The 22,388-nt window shown below is 47.0% G+C and overlaps 1 protein-coding gene across 1 annotated transcript; it reads right to left on the bottom strand.

Annotated features, from left to right (window-relative positions):
• Positions 1 to 8,997: 8,997 nt before the first annotated feature.
• LOC149434051 (olfactory receptor 1G1-like) lies at positions 8,998 to 9,876 on the bottom strand. Its single transcript, XM_089664136.1, has one exon. The coding sequence runs from the start codon at positions 9,874 to 9,876 to the stop codon at positions 8,998 to 9,000; it is 879 nt and encodes a 292-aa protein (XP_089520262.1).
• Between the last annotated feature and the right edge of the window lie 12,512 nt (positions 9,877 to 22,388).

Raw genomic sequence — 22,388 nt, 5'->3', positions numbered from 1 at the left:
CCCCCCCCCCCCCGATGGTTGGGACTTTAAAAGCATCAATGGATGAGTAAAAAATATATCAATCTTTATTGAACATAGATTGGTTTAAACATATCAGCCATAAAATATGACATGGGCGGTTACTTACAGATAAGTACAATATCACCATACAAAGGTATATCAACAATACAGAGTTCCTGGATAACATTCGACGCGTTTCAGAGTAAGTCTTCTCCTTCTTCAGGGACGAGACTCATAGGTGATAGAGCCTCTAGAAGAACATAATACAGAGAGAGTAAAAAAAAAGGGACAAAGGTTTCCGCCACATTTAAAGGAATCTGATGTGTAGCCGAGTCCACCAGTCCTCCCCAGACCACATCCATGCAGGCACTGACCGGACAGGACCCCTCCGAAAAGGCACAGAGGCCACACTGACAGTCACAGAGGGGAACGTTGCTAGTGCAGGTGCAGGTTCTATCGTAGCAAATGTTAATTGGGAGCTAATGGGGAAACACAGCTCCATGCATACAAATGTCCTCCAGCTTTTTTAAGGACAAATACTAATTCAGGGAAATATTAGATGGAAAGATAATTATAGAACCAGCAATGATGGGTCAGCCTTATCCCCTAAATATAGGGCTGAGCTGTTCTTAAATACTGACATGATGTCACAAGGGGGCGGGGTTCACCTCACTCCTTGTGATGTCATCACGAGATGTGATTGGCCAAACCATTACACTCTGACCCTGTGGTCAGGTGCATTGCTTTGACCAATCACAATGAACTGTCAGGGCGCAGTGCATTGTGGGAGGCCCATACCGTTCGTGTGTTCGGTGAACTTAGGTTAAACTCAAACATGTAGCCCATCCCTGGTTTTGACTTGCTGAACATGTGTGTGCCACAGAGAATGCTCCATAATTGACCAGTCCTATGCGAGAAGGGACAACCATTACATTATCTTTCCTTGTCTCAGACTCTACGGGTCCATTCCAAAGGGCCCTCTCTTTAGGTATGCAATGAGGATGGCCATCTGGCCAGGAATGCACAATTTGCCCAGGCTATGACCATGCAGGCCTAATGTTCCTGCCAAAAAAAGGCTAGAATGGGGTGTACTTAACTTTCCATCCAAAAAGGAGGTGTTAGTGAGGGGCTGAGTTATGGTAAATGTGGGGGATGGGGACATTGTCCAATCCCTGACAGTAGATAGAGTAGATAGATCCACCAATCGGGATTGGCCTATGTAAGTCTCTGAGAGATAGGTCTACATCAGGTTAGGTTTTGGGGGAAGACAGGAGAGAGAAGATCCGAGGATCATCATAGGGGTCCCCGTGCTACACAGCAATATCAGACTTCTCTTTGGCACTTCCATGCATGCTGTCCTATGTTGTCGTCTCGCTGTTGGAGTAATGAGGTTATGAGTATTATATTCTATACAGTCATGGCCGAAATTGTTGGCACCCTTGATATTTTTCCTGAAAATCAAGTATTTCACACAAAAAAGGTATTGCATTAACACATGTTTTGCTATACACATGTTTATTCCCTTTGTATGTATTGGAACAAATATAAAACAGAGGCAGAAAAGCAAATATGACATAATGTCACACAAAACCCCAAAAATGGGCTGGACAAAAGTATTGGCACCCTTAACTTAATATTTGGTTGCACACCCTTTGGAAAACATAACTGAAATCAGTCGCTTCCTATAACCATCAATAAGCTTCTGACACCTCTCACCCGGAATTTTGGACCACTCTTCCTTTGCAAACAGCTCCAGGTCTCTCTTATTGGAAGGACACCTTTTCCCAACAGCAATTTTAAGATCTCTCCACAGGTGTTCAATGGGATTTAGATCTGGGCTCATTGCTGGCCACTTCAGAACTCTCCAGCGCTTCTTTGCCATCCATTTCTGAGTGCTTTTTGACGTATGTTTGGGGTCATTGTCCTGCTGGAAGACCCAGGATCTTGGACGCAAACCCAGCTTTCTGACACTGGGCCCTACAGTGCGACCCAAAATCCTTTGGTAATCCTCAGATTTCATGATGCCTTGCACACAGTCAAGGCACCCAGTGCCAGAGGCAGCAAAACAACCCCAAAACATCATTGAACCTCCACCATATTTTACCGTAGGTACTGTGTTTTGTTCTTTGTAGGCCTCATTCCGTTTTCGGTAAACAGTAGAATGATGTGCTTTACCGAAAAGCTCTATCTTGGTCTCATCTGTCCACAAGACGTTTTCCCAGAAGGCTTTTGGCTTACTCAAGTACATTTTGGCAAACTGTAGTCTTGCTTTTTTATGTCTCTGTGTCAGCAGTGGGGTCCTCCTGGGTCTCCTGCCATAGCGTTTCATTTCATTTAAATGTCGACGGATAGTTCGCGCTGACACTGATGCTCCCTGAGCCTGCAGGACAGCTTGAATGTCTTTGGAACATGTTTGGGGCTGCTTATCCACCATCCGGACTATTCTGCGTTGCAATCTTTCATCAATTTTCCTCATCCGTCCACGACCAGGGAGATTAGCTACAGTGCCATGGGTTGCAAACTTCTTGATAATGTTGCGCACTGTGGACAAAGGCAAATCTAGTTCTCTGGAGATGGACTTGTAACCTTGAGATTGTTGATATTTTGCCACAATTTTGGTTCTCAGGTCCTCAGACAGTTCTCGTCTCCTCTTTCTGTTGTCCATGCTTAGTGTGGCACAGACAGACACACAATGCAAAGGTTAAGTGAACGTCTCTCCTTTTTATCTGCTTTCAGGTGTGATTTCTATATTGCCCACACCTGTTACTTGCCCCAGGTGAGTTTACAGGAGCATCACATGCTTGTAACATTCTTATTTATCCGCAGTTGTGAAAGGGTGCCAATACTTTTGTCCAGCCCATTTTTGGAGGTTTGTGTGACATTATGTCGAATTTGCTTTCTTTCCTCCCTTTTTTTGTTTTGTCCCAATACACACAAAGGGAATAAACATGTGTATAGCAAAACATGTGTTAATGCAATACGTTTCGTGAGAAATACATGATTTCCTGGAGAAATATCAAGGGTGCCAACAATTTCGGCCATGACTGTAAATCCTTTGTTTAGTCTTTTTTCTGTAAATTGCTGTGTGTTAGTTTAGATCTTCATACTATTTACCAATACATTTTGGTTGTTGTGTTGTGTGTGACTCGGGGTCAGAGACTTTCCATTAATAATAACATAGCAAAGAGATTAAATCTCAAAAATATAAAGTGCGGGAAACATTGGCAAAGTAAGAGATGTGCGTCCTCGGTCAATAGTCCTCCACGCATCAGAGGGAGGGGGAAATCACCCCAAAATCTGACAGAAGACGTAACTCAATTTATCAAAAATAAAACACATTGGGGATGATTTACTAAATCTGGAAAGTAAAAGGTGAAAAAGATACAATGTGGCGCTAATCCCTTAGCATCCCTACTTCACTATAATAAACATGATGATCTAAAACACATGAAACATACACTATATTGCCAAAAGTATCCCAATCATGTGATTCAGGTGTTCCAACCCCCTCCATATCATGTGATTCAGGTGTTCCAATCCCCTCCATATCATGTGATTCAGGTGTTCCAATCCCCTCCATATCATGTGATTCAGGTATTCCAATCCCCTCCATATCATGTGATTCAGGTGTTCCAATCCCCTCCATGGACACGTGTATACAATCAAGCCCCTAGGCATGCAGACTGCTTCTACAAACATTGGTGAAAGAATGGGTCGCTCTCAGGAGTTCAGTGACTCCAAGCGTGGTCCCGTGATAGGTGGCCACCTGGGCAATAAGTCCATCCGTGACATTTCCTGGCTACTAAATATTCCACGCTCAACTGTTAGTGGGATTATAACAAAGTGGGAACAACAGCAACTCAGCCACTAAGTGGTAGGCCATGTCACATGACAGGGCGGGGTCAGCGCATGCTGAAGCGCACAGTGCGCAGAAGTCGCCAACTGTCTGCAGAGTCAATAGCTAAAGACCTCCAAACTTGGTGTGGCCTTCAGATGAGCCCAACAACAGTGCGTAGAGAGCTTCAAGGAATGGGTTTCCATGGCCGAGCAGCTGCATCCAAGCCTTCCATCACCAAGTGCAATGCAAAGCGTTGGATGCCGTGGTGTAAAGAATGCCGCCACTGGACTCTAGACTAGTGGAGGTGTGTTCTCTGGAGCGATCAATCACGCTTCTCTGTCTGGCAATCTGATGGATGTGTCTTGGTTTTGCGGTGGACAGGAGAATGGTACTTACCTGACTGCATTGTGCCAAGTGTAAAGTTTGGTGGAGGGGGAATGATGGTGTGGGGGTGTTCCTCAGGGGTTGGGCTTGGCCCCCTAGTTCCAGTGAAGGGATCTCTTAAGGTGACATTTTGGACAACTTTGTGGGAAGAGTTTGGGGATGGCCCCTTCCTGTTCCAACATGACTGCCCACCAGTGCACAAAGCAAGGTCCATAAAGACATGGAGGAGCCAGTTTGGGGTGGAGGAACTTGACTGTCCTGCACAGAGTCCTGACCTCAACCCCATAGAACCCCTTTGGGATGAATTAGAGCGGAGACTGCGAGCCAGGCCTCCTCCCCCGACATCAGTGCCTGACCTGACAAATGTGCTTCTGGAAGAATGGTCCAACCTTCCCATAGACACCCTCCTAAACCTTGTGGATGGCCTTCCCAGAAGAGTTGAAGCTGTTATAGCTGCAAAGGGCGGGGCCAACTCAATATTGAACCCTACGGACTAAGACTGTTGGCCATTAAAGGTCCTGTGTGGGGAAAGGGCGGGGCCAACTCAATTTTGAACCCTACGCACTAAGACTGGGAGGCCATTAAAGGTCATGTGCATGGAAAGGGCGGGGCCAACTCAATATTGAACCGTACGGACTAAGACTGGGAGGCCATTAAAGGTCATGTGTGTGGAAAGTCCGGCCAACCAATACTTTGGGTAACATTGTGTATCTCACCATACTACTAAAACATTTTTTCAGTAATTTTAGGCTGCATATTAATTAGGTAGCGCAGAAATCATGTTACACTTTAGACTAAAAACTGGAAAGTGCAAAGTCTGGTGCAGGGCACAGAGGAACCTGATACATCCAGCAACTACAAAATGGGGGCTCATCCACGATCCCCTCCTAACTTTTTGCAGGGTGATGACCTCATTGAAGAGTCAAGCAGCCAACATGGACTCCATGACACTGCCAAAGGGTTGTGCAAGGAATGGGAACTGTTATCTGGCATTAGACACATTATTGCAGTGGATCTTCATTCCAAGATGGCCACTCAGAAGATTATGGGGTTGATTTGCTAAAACTGGGGAGCGTAAAATCTGCTGCAACTCTTCATAGAAACCAATCAGCTTCCAGGTTTTTCTCTCAAGGCTTAACTGAACAAGCTGAAGTTAGAAGCTGATTGGCTGCTATGGACGGCTACACCGGATTCTGCACTCTCCAATTTTAGTAAATCTCCATCTCAATGTATACACCTCATTGTGCACTTATATTGTTCCATTATTGTGTTTATTTCTATTTTTATGAACGTGTTTAAATTATTAAATATTTACTGCTGCTCGTGTGTTAAAATAATTTTTTACAGCTGACTGACAATACCTGTGATTGGATAAAACTATGCTGGGTAAAAACTCACCAGGTTTAGGAGGGTGTCTATGGGAAGGTTGGACCATTCCTCCAGAAGCACATTTGTCAGGTCAGGCACTGATGTCGGGGGAGGAGGCCTGGCTCGCAGTCTCCGCTCTAATTCATCCCAAAGGTGTTCTATGGGGTTGAGGTCAGGACTCTGTGCAGGCCACATATAAAGCCATTTATACCTCCGCCCCAAATTACATCACCAATCTTGTATCCAAATATCACCCAAAATGTACTCTCCGCTCCTCGCACGACCTCCTGCTCTCTAGCTCCCTTGTCTCCTCCTCCAATGCTTGTCTCCAGGACTTCTCCAGAGCTTCCCCCATCCTCTGGAACTCTCTCCCACAATTTATCAGACTATCGCCTACTCTGCTTACTTTTAGGTGATCTCTGAAAACCGATCTCTTCAGGGAAGCCTATCCTGCCCTCAGCTAATAATGGGATCTTCTACTCTTCCAACCAGTCCATCCCCCACAGTTACTACCTTTTGTACCACCAGCCCCTCCCTCCTAGATTGTAAGCTCCCAGGATCAGGCTCTCCTAACCCTCTTGTATTGATCTGTATTGTTGCTGTATTATCTCCCGTTATATTGTAAAGTGCTGAGCAAACTGTTGGCGCCATAAATCCTGTATAATAATATAAAGTCTAGTCTACACCCGCCTATGCTCTCACCTCAACGACAACAACCTCCTCGATCCCCTACAGTCCGGCTTCCGTCCCCTACACTCCACCGAAACTGCCTTACTCAAACTCTCCAACGACCTGCTAACCGCCAAAGCTAATGGCCACTATTCAGTGCTCCTACTCCTTGACCTCTCTGCGGCCTTCGACACAGTCGACCACCCCCTCCTCCTCAAAAAACTACACTCCCTCGGCCTCAGAGACTCCGCCCTCTCCTGGCTCTCATCCTACCTGTCACAACGCTCCTTCAGCGTTACCTATAATGCTACCACCTCCCCCTCACTCCCCCTCTCTGTTGGGGTCCCTCAAGGCTCTGTCCTCGGGCCCCTTCTCTTCTCCATCTACACCTCCTCCCTTGGCCAACTCATACACTCTCACGGCTTCAACTACCACCTCTATGCCGACGACACACAAATCTATCTCTCAAATCCCCCACCTCACCCCCTCGGTCTCCGCCCGAATCACACACCTACTCAGAGACATATCAGACTGGATGTCGCTCCACTTCCTTAAATTGAACCTCTCCAAAACCGAGTTTCTTGTCTTCCCCCCAGCCCGAACACCACCCCCCATTGATTTCTCCATCACATCCAACAACGCTACCATCAAACCCGCCCTGCAGGCCAGAGTACTTGGTGTCATTCTGGACTCCAACCTACCCTTCCAGCCCCAAGTCCAATCTTTAACAAACTCGTGCAGACTCCGCCTCCGCAACATGCAGACTCCACCTCCGCAACATGCAGACTCCGCCTCCGCAACATCGCCAAAATACGCACGTTCCTAACCCCAGAAACCACTAAACAGCTCATCCACTCCCTCATCATATCACGACTCGACTACTGCAACTCCCTCCTCACTGGCCTGCCTCGCCGCTGGCTATCCCCTCTTCAGTCCATCCTGAACACGGCTGCCAGACTCATTCACCTTTCCAACCGCACTGTCTCCGCCACCCCCCTCTGCCAATCCCTCCACTGGCTTCCGATTGCGCAACGGATCAAATTCAAAATCCTAACGCTGACGTACAAAGCTGTCCACCATACTGCCCCGTACTACATCACCGACCTAATATCCAAGTACCGCCCAACACGCACACTCCGCTCCTCACAAGACCTCCTTCTCTCTAGTTCCCTGGTCTCCTCCTCCCATGCCCGCCTCCAGGACTTCTCCAGGGTGTCACCCATCCTCTGGAACTCCCTGCCCCAACCCATCAGATTATCACCTACTCTCCTCTCCTTTAGGCGCACCCTGAAAACCCATCTCTTCAGGGAAGCCTACCCCACACCCTGCTAACTTGCCGACCTCCTCCACTCTTCCTACCACTCCATCCCCCACAGCTATCTCCTCCTGTGCCACCATCCCCTCCCTCCTAGATTGTAAGCTCGAAAGAGCAGGGCCCTCGATCCCCTCATGTTTTGCATTGTATTGGTATTGTTCTGTCACATGTTCTGTCTCCCTTTTGTAATGTACAGCGCTGAGCGAACTATTGGCGCTTTATAAATACTGTATAATAATAATAATAATAATAATAAAGACCATTAACATTGTCTAGTAAGTCCAAGATTTGCCTTGAGGGACCCACACCTCCACCTGGGTGACCAAAATCCACTGGGAGCCAAAGCAGGGTGCAGGTTCAACCGGCAGCACACATCCTCAGCACACCCTCTCTGTTGGTCACTGTGCTGGAAGTTCCAGGGGGATTATCAATAGGAGATGAATAAATATGCCTGTACATAAATTCCCAAAATGGGACGGGCAGAGCAGGGGCGGACTGATAACTTATGGGGCCCCCGGGCAATAGTGGAACATGGGTCCCTGTGTCCTTGCCCACACTCAAACCACACCCAAGAAAGCCTATAAAAAGGTACCAGAGGCATTTCATGTGGCCCCCTACTGACCCCGGGCCCTCGGGCAGTGCCCGAGTGCTCGAATGGTCAGTCCGCCCCTGGGACAGAGGAATATTACCGTTGTTACCGTTGTTCCCTCAGACCAGAGACGCCTCTTGTTTTTTGGGTTATATTTATCCTGTGACATTTGCAAACAATTTCTTTCTTACCTGACTTGGCTGTTTGTTAACTATATCAATGACGGCTTACATTTATTATAGAAAAAAGAAAGGACCAAATCCAGGTGCCAGAGACCAAGATCATTTCTAGACTTTACTCTGTCATCTGGTTCTCAGGAAAAATAGTAGAATATAATTTAGTGACTATATGTGGAATAGTAATAATTACATTTTACACGTTAGTCAAACTAAAGCTGCAATTTTGTACATTTATCAGTGTTTTTCTATTTTTACTTTAAATGTGATTGGTTCTCCTAAAACCATAAGATAGTTAAATTCCTTATAGGTTACATAGTTACATAGTTAGTCTGGCTGAAAAAAGACAAAAGTCCATCCAGTTCAAACATTAAAAAAATAAAAGTTATAATCCGACACCCACAGGTCCAATTAAAGAACATGTACAAATATTCTGGTTGGCAAAATAGTTACAAAGTTACTGTGAGCGTGACCAATGCATTCAGAAACTGGTAAATGTGACCTGGGCCCCTAGATTACAATGGCCCCTGGTTACGAAGGGTTAAGTACAACTACGACCAACGGACATTTTCACATTTTATGACAGACATTACTAAAATCTTTAGTCAACTGAAAACTTCCTAGAAAAATAAAAGTGTCAATATTCACAATTTTACTTTCAGCAGCAAACCTGAATTAATTTTAGGTGATAATATGACCTCCTAAGTGCCTCCATGAGATCTTTGTTCCTCAGGCTGTAGATCAGAGGATTCAGCAATGGGTTAATGAGGGCAGATATGACTGAAAACAGTTTGTTTAAAATGTACATATTGCTGGAAGATGGAACCAAGTAAATAAAAATGAAGGAGCCATAAAAGATGGAGACCACGGTGAGGTGTGAGGAGCAGGTGGAGAATGCTTTCCTCTTTCCAGTCTTGCTACGGATTCTGAGGATGGTACTAAAAATATAGACATATGGAAGAAAGGTCATAAGAACGGCTACTAATCCAAAAGTAGCACCTGATAAGAATATGGCCACCATGTTTATGAAGGGGTCAGTACATGTAATCTGATATAAGTGTGGAAGGTCACAATAGAAGTTGTGGATGGAAGATGTTCTGCAGAAGGACAACCTGAGCAAAAGTAAAGTATAAACCAAAGAGACAGAACATCCTACAACCCAGACCATGGAGGCCATACGAGCACAGACCCTCCAAGACATCATTAGTTTGTAATGTAGGGGGCGGCAGATGGCAATGTAGCGGTCGTAGGACATAGCCGAGAGCAAGGAAAATTCTGAGCTAGCAAAGGAGACGTAGAAAAAGACTTGGGCTGTACAGGCAGGAATGGATATTAATCGGCGTTTTATGACCAAGTCATAGAGCATCCTTGGTGAGGTCACTGATGAATAGGACATGTCCAGAAATGCCAAGTTGGCAAGAAAAAAATACATTGGGTTGTGCAGATGGGAGTCAGTGAGGACCAAGAAAAATATAAGAAGGTTTGTGATAAGAGTCATCAGATAGATCAGAAGGAAAAGCCCAAAAAGTGCATTCATGGTCAGTGGGTGGTCTGATAGACCTACGAGGGTAAAAGAGGAAATCTCTGTCTGATTCCTCATATTATTCATTTTTTTGGTCTGTTTACATGTATTACTATAGAGCAGAGATATAATTATCGATTTAAACCATCAAAACCATCACCATTCTGAGGAATTAATAAAAGGAGAACATGTACGGAGTACCTACACAATATTCTCAGGTTTACATGAAGACATTTGTACCGGCTAATGAATTGTTCTTATATAAAATGCTGGAAGTCCCGCAGGACCGTCTGCTGCTTTGTAACAACAACAGAAAATCTCATTAAAGGTCTCTATAGAATAAATGTATAACAGCTTTGTGACTTGAGAATATGTATTTATTTATAATTTGTTGTCGTTACGAAAATGTAAACTGTGAATAAAATCAACGGAAACCATTTTAATCTTTTTTGTCAACTATTTTATTTATTGTCTAGTGGACAGAATGATCTAAAATGCTTTACAAAGTACAACATTTTTCTTTTAAGATTCCATCATTTTGTAGTTGTATCTTCTAAGGGTTGTCAATGGAAAACTTCATTGGATCGCAGAGTTTCTAATCAATCAAGAAAGCTGCAACCTTTGGGTTTGGTTGGGTAATACTTGTCCGGGGTCACCAGGGTTTGGAAGTGGTGACTACGGGCCATAAAGCAGAAACAAAAGGCACAGGTAGTTGTCATCCTAAAAACATTCACCTTTGTTTATGGATGGGTAGAAATTGGCCAGGGGCTGCACCAAGAGGCCTACAAATGGAGACATGAGCAAAAGTCTGCAATCTTCCTTAAAAATGGAATACTGCAGCCCATAGGTTTGGTGGGTATAAATGTACGTATAAGTAGTACCACAATTTGATGGTAGAAAAACGTAGTGGGTTCTCCCCAAAAATCATGCCAGTCCCTTTTCGTCTGGTATGTATTTCAATAAGGAACCCCAAGCAATGTGATGGCAGCAAAAACAAGACATAATGCAGAGAAAGAAGTTACAATGTCTCCCTAAGAAATACTATAGCATTAAGCCTCTTTTAACTTCCTTGAGGAATTTTTGGCAAAAAAGGGAAGAAGAAGAAGGAGGATAAGTTCCAGATGGTGGCTATGATGATACTCAGCAGCACCATTACACAGGATGAAGACGCAGAGCCAACAAACAGGAAGTGTTTTTGTTGCTTTCCTCATAAATGGAGCAGAAATGTAACAAATTAAAACCTGAAGTTCATTTCTGGAGAACTGCACTCTCAGGATGAGGGCAATGAGAGTTAGAGGTGGCAGAGCCACCAAAAGTGGTGGCCCCTACAAGGCTTACTGGCATCCCCTTTGTTGTACCTATCCAAGCCACCAAAGGTTCATATGGTGTGCATTGAACAATACATTCTGTCTCTTCCCATGTTTGTTTGAAGAAGTGCTGGTGGTCTTGAATACCTCACCAATGACAGTGTGGTCTAGACAGAGACCTTTTTTTTCTTGACATCATAAGATGGTGAGAACCTTCTAAAAAAATGTTGAAATAATAATTAAATATAAACTGAACTCCTGGATTGTCTGAGGTGCAACCTGGCGGCGTCGGATGAACCGAAACATGACATCCCAGAGGGGTTCTATTGGAATTAGGTCAATAATTGTATTAAAGAAACCCCCCCCCCCCCATGGTTGTGACTTTAAAAGCATCAATAGATGAGTAAAAAATATATCAATCTTTATTGAACATAGATTGGTTTAAACATATCAGCCATAAAATATGACATGGGCGGTTACTTACAGATAAGTACAATATCACCATACAAAGGTATATCAACAATACAGAGTTCCTGGATAACATTTGACGCGTTTCAGAGTAAGTCTTCTCCTTATTCAGGGACGAGACTCATAGGTGATAGAGCCTCTAGAAGAACATAATACAGTGAGAGTCAAAGAAAAAAGGGACAAAGGTTTCAGCCACATTTAAAGGCATCTGATGTGTAGCTGAGTCCACCAGTCCTGCCCAGACCACATCCATGCAGGAACTGACCGGACAGGACCCCTCCGAAAAGGCACAGAGGCCTCACTGACAGTCACAGAGGGGAACGTTGCTAGTGCAGGTGCAGGTTCAAATGTTAATTGGGAGCTAATGGGGAAACACAGCTCCATGCATACAAATGTCCTCCAGCTTTTTTTAAGGACAAAGACTAATTCAGGGAAATATTAGATGGAAAGATAATTATAGAACCAGCAATGATGGGTCAGCCTTATCCCCTAAATATAGGGCTGAGCTGTTCTTAACAACTGTCATGATGTCACAAGGGTTCACCTCACTCCTTGTGACGTTATCACGCGATGTGATTGGCCAAGACATTACACCTGACCCTGTGGTCAGGTGCATTGCTTTGACCAATCACAATGAACTGTCAGGGCGCAGTGCATTGTGGGAGGCCCATACCGTTCCTGTGTTCGGTGAACTTAGGTTAAACTCAAACATGAAGCCCATCCCTGGTTTTGACTTGCTGAACATGTGTGTGCCACAGAGAATGCTCCATAATTGACCAGTCCTAATACCGCATGCGAGAAGGGACAACCATTACATTATCTTTCCTTGTCTCAGACTCTACGGGTCCATTCCAAAGGGCCCTCTCTTTAGGTATGCAATGAGGATGGCCATCTGGCCAGGAATGCACAATTTGCCCAGGCTATGACCATGCATGACTAATGTTCCTGCTTCCAAAATGGAGGTGTTAGTGAGGGGCTGAGTTATGGTAAATGCGGGGGATGGGGAAATTGTCCAATCTCTGATAAGATGTGCCAGACAGTAGATGTATTAGATAGATCCACCAATCGGGATTGGCCTATGCAAGTCTCTGAGAGATAGGTCTATATCAGGTTAGGTTTTGGGGGAAGACAGGAGAGAGAAGATCCGAGGATCATCATAGGGGTCCCCGTGCTACACAGCAATATCAGACTTTTCTTTGGCACTTCCATGCATGCTGTCCTATGTTGTCGTCTCGCTGTTGGAGTAAAGTTATGAGTATTATATTCTATAATTCCTTTGTTTAGTCTTTTTTTTCTGTAAATTGCTGTGTGTTAGTTTAGATCTTCATACTATTTACCAATACATTTTGGTTGTTGTGTTGTGTGTGACTCGGGGTCAAAGACTTTTCATTAATAATAACTAGAGATGAGCGAAGTATTCAAAAATTCGATTCGGCTGATTCGGCGAATTTGCGGAATAAATTCGATTCAAGGCAAATATATTCGCTGCGAATTTAACGTATAAAAAGGGTGTTTCTAGGCTTCAGAGAGCCTTTATATTAGTGCAGAACACTGTACCTTTAATTTAAATGCCCTTGGAGTCTGCTGGGGAAGAGAAATAATACTGTCAGTCAGTATGACATGCAGATGAGTGCCGTCCATCTTAGAATCACCGCACACTTCACTCATTTGGGCAGTCACGGGGCCAAAACCAGAGTGTGGAGCCACAGTGTGGCGGTGGAAGCAGCAGCAATGGGAGGCCATACAGCACCCTATGACAAAATGGAACCCACCAGCAGTGTGAGGAGACCTGAAAGTGGCACATGGCAGAGTGTGGTGATGGAGACAGCAGCAATGGGAGGCCGTACAGGGACCCATGACACACTCTGGACCTGGCAGCAGCATGAGGAGGCGGTACAGGGGCCCATGACAGATTACGGGCCTGGCAGCAGCATGAGGAGTCGGTACGGGGGCCCATGGCAGATTACGGGCCTGGCAGCAGCAATGGGAGGCCATACAGCACCCTATGACAAAATGGAACCCACCAGCAGTGTGAGGAGACCTGAAAGTGGCACATGGCAGAGTGTGGCGATGGAGACAGCAGCAATGGGAGGCCGTACAGGGACCCATGACACACTCTGGACCTGGCAGCAGTATGAGGAGGCGGTACAGGGGCCATGACAGATTACGGGCCTGGCAGCAGCATGAGGAGTCGGTACGGGGGCCCATGGCAGATTACGGGCCTGGCAGCAGCAATGGGAGGCCCGTAATCTGCCAGCACCCTATGACAAAATGGAACCCACCAGCAGTGTGAGGAGACCTGAAAGTGGCACATGGCAGAGTGTGGCGATGGAGACAGCAGCAATGGGAGGCCGTACAGGGACCCATGAGAGACTCTGGACCTGGCAGCAGCATGAGGAGGCGGTACAGGGGCCCATGGCAGAGTGGCGAAGCGTAAGCAGCTTAAATTGAAGGCCATACAGAGGCCTATGTTAAAAATAATAACATGTTTGGGGCATGATTCATGGCGGATTTAGTCAGTTGTGTCAGGAACTGGTGGTTTGAAATCCAGACTAATCCACGCCTGATTCAATTTCACAAACGTGAGTCTCTCCACACTTTGGGTGGACAGTCGTGTCCTCCGCGGAGTTACAATACCTCCTGCCGCACTAAACACGCGCTCTGATGCCACACTACTGGCCGGGCATGACAGCCTTTCAAGGGCAAATTCAGCTAGTTGGGGCCAAAGGTCAGGTTTCGTTGCCCAGTAGTCAAGGGGATTGTCTACCTCGGTTGGCAGGGTGCTGTCCAAGTAGGCCCAAGCCTGTTGTTTGAGGTTCTGCTCCAGGTCCACCTGATGCTGCTGCTGCTGCGGCTGGTTAGTAGTTTCCTCACTGCGCTGGTGAAGAAAGCTACTCATCATCGACTGCAGACTGAGGCAGCCGCTGCTGGTGGAGCTGCCACTGCTCCTACCACCCCACCCCTCCCCTGCTGCCATGGCAGCGGAACGCGAGCGTACAGGGCCCACAGTGTCTGAGGATGGAAGTTGGCGCACAAAGGCAGAGACCAACTGACTACATAGGTGGTTTTTATAGTACGTTATTTTGGCCTCCCTCTCAGCAGGTGTGAAAAAGGCCACCATTTTTGAACGGTAGCGAGGGTCCAACAAGGTGGACAGCCAAAAGTCATCCCTCTGTCTGATGGTTATTATTCGGCTGTCGCTACGCAAGCAACCGAGTATGCTATGGGCCATTTGTGCCAAGGAATGCGAGGGACTCCCTGCCTCCATCTCCACAGCATACTGCCACGGTGCGTCTGGGTCCTCTGTCTCTTCCTCCTCCTCCTCTACCAGATGCTCCTGCTCCTCCACTCCTGTCCGCTGAGTGGAAAAACCACCCATTTCACTCAATAATTCCTGAGCACCAATGTCCTCCTCTACCTTCTCCTCTTCTTCCTGTCCTGCCCCCACAGGGGTCATGTGGCGTTGAGATCTGTGTGCCACGTCTACCGCACCCTGACCAGCCATTGTTAACAGCATTTGTTCCAGGACGTGCAACAGAGGAATGACGTCGTTCATCCCATAGTCCTGCCGACTCACGAATAGCGTGGCCTCCTCAAAGGGCCTGAGCAAGCGGCAGGTGTCACGCATGAGCTGCCAATGGCTGACATCGAAGTTACACAGGGGAGTACCTTTATCCGCTTGTAACATCAGGAAATCGGTGATGGCCTTTCGCTGTTCGTAAAGGCGGTCTAACATGTGTAGGGTTGAATTCCACCTTGTTGCAACGTCGCAGATCAGGCGATGCTGTGGAATTCCGTTCTGCCGCTGCAGCTCAAGGAGGGTGTGCTTTGCGGTGTAGGAATGGCTGAAATGCATGCAAAGTTTACGTGACATTTTAAGGATGTCTTGCAGTGGGATGGTGGATTTTAGGAACCGCTTGGCAACCAGATTGAACACGTGAGCCATGCATGGCGCATGGCACAACCTTCCTTGACGCAGAGCAGACACCATGTTCTTTCCGTTGTCGGTCAACATGGTTCCGATTTTCAGTTTGTGCGGAGACAGCCATCTGTTGATTTCTCTGTTCATTACACTCAGAAGTTCCTCCCCTGTGTGACTACGTTCGCCAAGGCATACCAGGTGCAGCACAGCGTGACACCGTTGCGCCCTGCACATGTGATATGCCGGTCGGGTAATGGGACTTGGCATAGGGGTGGCGGCTGAGGACACGGCGGAAGAAGAGGTGGTAGAGGCGGACATCTTTGCTGGACCAAGGACGTGCAAACGTGGAGGCAAAAGCGGCGTGACCTGTCCAAGTTGCTGGTGCGGCTGTGCCGGCACCACGTTCACCCAGTGGGCCGTAAATGACATGTACTGTCCATGACCGTAGTTACAGCTCCACACGTCGGCGCTGCCGTGCACTTTGGCAGAGACCGACATGCTCAAAGACTGGCCCACCATCTCTTCTACATGTGAATGCAGGGCTGGCACTGCCTTTTTGGCGAAGAAATGACGGCTTGGCAATCTCCACCGCGGCGCGGCACAAGCCATCATTTCTCGGAAAGGTGCTGAGCCCACCAGTTGGAAAGGGAGGGACTGCAGCACCAGCAACTTGGACAGGAGGACGTTCAGCTTCTGCACCGTCGGGTGCGTGCTCGCAAACTGTTGTCTCTTGGAAACGGATTCCAAGAAAGACTGCTGACGGAATCCGTGAAGAGGAGTAGCAGGAGAAGAAGCATCTGAACGAGCGGAAGATGCCAACGAGCGACAACTCCCCTCAGCAGAGGTGTTGGAGCCTTGACTGGCTGATAGAGGGCGATTGACGACGTCGGGTGACGGAGCAAGTAACGGAGCGGGTGATGGAGCGGGGGCTGGGGCAGGCAGAACCGCCGTATCTTTATCACGGTTTTCCCAGGCCACCGAATGGTGATGCTGCATATGCTGACGCAACGCTGTAGTCCCAACATGGGCCCCCTGGCCACGCTTGACTTTCTGGCCACATAGTCGACATACGGCTACGTTTACTTCCTCGGGCGGCTTGACGAAAAATTGCCACACCGCCGAGTAGGAAACTTTGCCCCCGCTACTCCTCACTGGCTGACTGCTGCTTCCTCCGTGCACACCGGCACCACTACTGGCCGTGGTGGTAGGCTGCAGTGGAGCTGGTAATCTACTCCGTGGCCGTTTGCCTCCACTGACACTGCTGCGACCCTGCTGCCTCCTGGGCAACCCACCGACTGTTTTGCTTGCTGCCAAGCTGGCACCCTCTTCTCCTGATGATGCGGAAGAAATTGCCTGATGACGACGAGGCTGCCAAGTGCGATCAGCCTCATCATCATCAATTAGGGTCTCCGCGTCACTACTAGCCCCCTCGGCTGCGTGTGGGTCAGGAGACAGACCTGTCTCTAGACCGGCTACCGAGCCACTCTCCTCGCCACTACTTCTTCGCCTGGCTGCTGAAGAGGCGGATGTCTCCCCCCGTTCCTGACCGCCCTCTGTTAGCTCTTCCTCACTGTACAGTGGGGCTGAGCCCACAGCATGCGATACTTCGCTTGGTGAGGGAACACCAAAGGACAGGGGCAGGTAGAGGACACGTGATTTCAGTGGGCTTGCTCCCGGGCCATGCCAACTAACGGTTGTGTCTGACGTACCCACCGATCGTTGGCTGTAGGTGTCAGAGGTGACCTGGGAAGAGGAAGACGACCGAGCCAACCAATCGATGACGGCAGGGTTGTCGGTGGAGACACGACCGCTGGATGACACCCCTTCCTCTGCTGCCACGTCTGCTCGCTCCTGAAACATTGCCTCCTCTGCCACTCCTCTGCGTGTTGTCTGACATACTCTTTAATTCAACGATTCTGTGTCCCTGAGTAACGATTCTGTGTCCCTGAGTAACAATTCTGTGTCCCTGAGTAACGATTCTGTGTCCCTGAGTAACAATTCTGTGTCCCTGAGTAACAATTCTGTGTCCCTCAGTAACGATTCTGTGTCTGTCCCTGAGTAACAATTCTGTGTCTGTCCCTGAGTAACAATTCTGTGTCCCTGAGTAACAATTCTGTGTCTGTCCCTGAGTAACAATTCTGTGTCCCTGAGTAACAATTCTGTGTCCCTGAGTAACGATTCTGTGGCCCTAAAGTCTCTGTGTCCCTCAGTAACAATTCTGTGTCCCTGAGTAACAATTCTGTGTCCCTGAGTAACAATTCTGTGTCCCTGAGAAAAAATTCTGTGTCCCTGAGTAACGATTCTGTGTCCCTGAGTAACAATTCTGTGTCCCTGAGTAACAATTCTGTGTCCCTCAGTAACGATTCTGTGTCCCTCAGTAACAATTCTGTGTCCCTGAGTAACAATTCTGTGTCCCTGAGTAACAATTCTGTGTCCCTGAGTAACGATTCTGTGTCCCTCAGTAACAATTCTGTGTCCCTGAGTAACAATTCTGTGTCTTTCCCTGAGTAACAATTCTGTGTCCCTGAGTAACAATTCTGTGTCCCTGAGTAACAATTCTGTGTCCCTGAGTAACAATTCTGTGTCCCTCAGTAACAATTCTGTGTCCCTGAGTAACAATTCTGTGTCCCTGAGTAACAATTCTGTGTCTGTCCCTGAGTAACAATTCTGTGTCCCTGAGTAACAATTCTGTGTCCCTCAGTAACGATTCTGTGTCCCTGAGTAACAATTCTGTGTCCCTGAGTAACGATTCTGTGTCCCTGAGTAACAATTCTGTGTCCCTCAGTAACAATTCTGTGTCCCTGAGTAACAATTCTGTGTCTGTCCCTGAGTAACAATTCTGTGTCCCTGAGTAACAATTCTGTGTCCCTCAGTAACGATTCTGTATCCCTGAGTAACAATTCTGTGTCCCTGAGTAACAATTCTGTGTCCCTGAGTAACAATTCTGTGTCCCTGAGTAACGATTCTGTGTCCCTCAGTAACAATTCTGTGTCCCTGAGTAACAATTCTGTGTCTGTCCCTGAGTAACAATTCTGTGTCCCTGAGTAACAATTCTGTGTCCCTGAGTAACGATTCTGTGTCCCTCAGTAACAATTCTGTGTCCCTGAGTAACAATTCTGTGTCTGTCCCTGAGTAACAATTCTGTGTCCCTGAGTAACAATTCTGTGTCCCTGAGTAACGATTCTGTGTCCCTCAGTAACAATTCTGTGTCCCTGAGTAACAATTCTGTGTCCCTGAGTAACAATTCTGTGTCTGTCCCTGAGTAACAATTCTGTGTCCCTGAGTAACAATTCTGTGTCTGTCCCTGAGTAACAATTCTGTGTCCCTGAGTAACAATTCTGTGTCCCTGAGTAACAATTCTGTGTCCCTCAGTAACGATTCTGTGTCCCTCAGTAACAATTCTGTGTCCCTGAGTAACAATTCTGTGTCTGTCCCTGAGTAACAATTCTGTGTCTGTCCCTGAGTAACAATTCTGTGTCTGTCCCTGAGTAACAATTCTGTGTCCCTGAGTAACAATTCTGTGTCCCTGAGTAACAATTCTGTGTCCCTCAGTAACGATTCTGTGTCCCTCAGTAACAATTCTGTGTCCCTGTGTAACAATTCTGTGTCTGTCCCTGAGTAACAATACTGTGTCCCTGAGTAACAATTCTGTGTCCCTGAGTAACAATTCTGTGTCCCTCAGTAACAATTCTGTGTCCCTGAGTAACAATTCTGTGTCTGTCCCTGAGTAACAATTCTGTGTCTGTCCCTGAGTAACAATTCTGTGTCCCTGAGTAACAATTCTGTGTCTGTCCCTGAGTAACAATTCTGTGTCCCTGAGTAACAATTCTGTGTCCCTGAGTAACGATTCTGTGGCCCTAAAGTCTCTGTGGCCCTAACTCTGTCCCTAATACAGAGAGGTCTGTCTCTCTTGAATGACCGGAGGCTAATGGAGAATTCTAAGATGGCCGCGATTTATAGCTCCACCATTACACAGTGCTGGCTGGCTGGCTGCTGATTGGCTAATGCGATCACATGTCATGAATGAATGCATTATGGGTCAGCGCGCCTTGTCTGCACGCCTTCCCAGAGATCCCCGCTCCGTCGCCACACATGTCGCCGCCATTTTTGGAAAAATTCGATTCGTGCATCCGAAGTCTGCTAATTTTTGGATTCGGCGCGAATCGAATTTTTCCTAATCTTCGAAACGAATTCCACTTCGTCATGTTCGATTCGCTCATCTCTAATAATAACATAGCAAAGAGATATTAAATCTCAAAAATATAAAGTGCGGGTAACATTGGCAAAGTAAGAGATGTGCGTCCTCGGTCAATAGTCCTCCACGCATCAGAGGGAGGGGGAAATCACCCCAAAATCTGACAGAAGACGTAACTCAATTTATCAAAAATAAAACACATTGGGGATGATTTACTAAATCTGGAAAGTAAAAGGTGAAAAAGATACAATGTGGCGCTAATCCCTTAGCATCCCTACTTCACTATAATAAACATGATGATCTAAAACACATGAAACATACACTATATTGCCAAAAGTATCCCAATCATGTGATTCAGGTGTTCCAACCCCCTCCATATCATGTGATTCAGGTGTTCCAATCCCCTCCATTTCATGTGATTCAGGTGTTCTAATCCCCTCCCAATCATGTGATTCAGGTATTCCAATCCCCTCCATATCATGTGATTCAGGTGTTCCAATCCCTTCCATATCATGTGATTCAGGTGTTCCAATCCCCTCCCAATCATGTGATTCAGGTGTTCCAATCCCCTCCATATCATGTGATTCAGGTGTTCCAATCCCCTCCATATCATGTGATTCAGGTGTTCCAATCCCCTCCATATCATGTGATTCAGGTGTTCCAATCCCCTCCATATCATGTGATTCAGGTGTTCCAATCCCCTCGCAATCATGTGATTCAGGTGTTCCAATCCCCTCCATGGACACAGGTGTATACAATCAAGCCCCTAGGCATGCAGACGGCTTCTACAAACATTGGTGAAAGAATGGGTCGCTCTCAGGAGCTCAGTGACTCCAAGCGTGGTCCCGTGATAGGTGGCCACCTGGGCAATAAGTCCATCCGTGACATTTCCTGGCTACTAAATATTCCACGCTCAACTGTTAGTGGGATTATAACAAAGTGGAAGCAACTGGGAACAACAGCCCCTCAGCCACCAAGTGGTAGGCCACGTCACATGACAGGGCGGGGTCAGCGCATGCTGAAGCGCACAGTGCGCAGAAGTCACCAACTGTCTGCAGAGTCAATAGCTAAAGACCTCCAAACTTGGTGTGGCCTTCAGATGAGCCCAACAACAGTGCGTAGAGAGCTTCATGGAATGGGTTTCCATGGCCGAGCAGCTGCATCCAAGCCTTCCATCACCAAGTGCAATGCAAAGCGTCGGATGCCGTGGTGTAAAGCACGCTGCTACTGGACTCTAGAGCAGTGGAGACGTGTTCTCTGGAGTGACCAATCATGCTTCTCTGTCTGGCAATCCGATGGACGTGTCTGGGTTTGGTGGTTGCCAGGATAACGGTACTTGCCTGACTGCATTGTGCCAAGTGTAAAGTTTGGTGTAGGGAGGATTATGGTGTGGGGGTGTTCCTCAGGGGTTGGGCTTGGAACCTTAGTTCCAATGAAGGGAACTCTTAAGGCGACATTTATGACAATTTCATGCTCCCAACTTTGTGGGAGGAGTTTGGGGATGGCCCCTTCCTGTTCCAACATGACTGCCCACCAGTGCACAAAGCAAGGTCCATAAAGACATGGAGGAGCGAGTTTGGGGTGGAGGAACTTGACTGTCCTGCACAGAGTCCTGACCTCAACCCCATAGAACACCTTTGGGATGAATTAGAGCGGAGACTGCGAGCCAGGCCTCCTCCCCCGACATCAGTGCCTGACCTGACAAATGTGCTTCTGGAAGAATGGTCCAACCTTCCCATAGACACCCTCCTAAACCTTGTGGACGGCCTTCCCAGAAGAGTTGAAGCTGTTATAGCTGCAAAGGGCGGGGCCAACTCAATATTGAACCCTACGGACTGAGACTGGGGGGCCATTAAAGGTCATGTGTGGGGAAAGGTCGGGGCCAACTCAATATTGAACCCTACGGACTAAGACTGGGAGGCCATTAAAGGTCATGTGCATGGAAAGGGCGGGGCCAACTCAATATTGAACCCTATGGACTAAGACTGGGAGGCCATTAAAGGTCATGTGTGTGGAAAGGCCGGCCAACCAATACTTTGGGGGTAACATTGTGTATCTCACCATACTACTAAAACATTTTTTCAGTAATTTTAGGCTGCATATTAATTAGGTAGCGCAGAAATCATGTTACACTTTAGACTAAAAACTGGAAAGTGCAAAGTCTGGTGCAGGGCACAGAGGAACCTGATACATCCAGCAACTACAAAATGGGGGCTCATCCACGATCCCCTCCTAACTTTTTGCAGGGTGATGACCTCATTGAAGAGTCAAGCAGCCAACATGGACTCCATGACACTGCCAAAGGGTTGTGCAAAGAATGGGAACTGTTATCTGGCATTAGACACATTATTGCAGTGGATCTTCATTCCAAGATGGCCACTCAGAAGATTATGGGGTTGATTTGCTAAAACTGGGGAGCGTAAAATCTGCTGCAACTCTTCATAGAAACCAATCAGCTTCCAGGTTTCTCTCTCAAGGCTTAACCGAACAAGCTGAAGTTAGAAGCTGATTGGCTGCTATGGACGGCTACACCGGATTCTGCACTCTCCAATTTTAGTAAATCTCCATCTCAATTTATACACCTCATTGTGCACTTATATTGTTCCATTATTGTGTTTATTTCTATTTTTATGAA

The sequence above is a fragment of the Staurois parvus genome, unplaced genomic scaffold (genome assembly GCF_062004578.1).
Source record: "Staurois parvus isolate SC_StPar_1 unplaced genomic scaffold, SC_StPar_1.0 ptg001842l, whole genome shotgun sequence".
Taxonomy (NCBI): domain Eukaryota; kingdom Metazoa; phylum Chordata; class Amphibia; order Anura; family Ranidae; genus Staurois; species Staurois parvus.
Note: the sequence above shows the minus strand (reverse complement) of the source record. Positions and strands in the feature narration are given on the sequence as shown.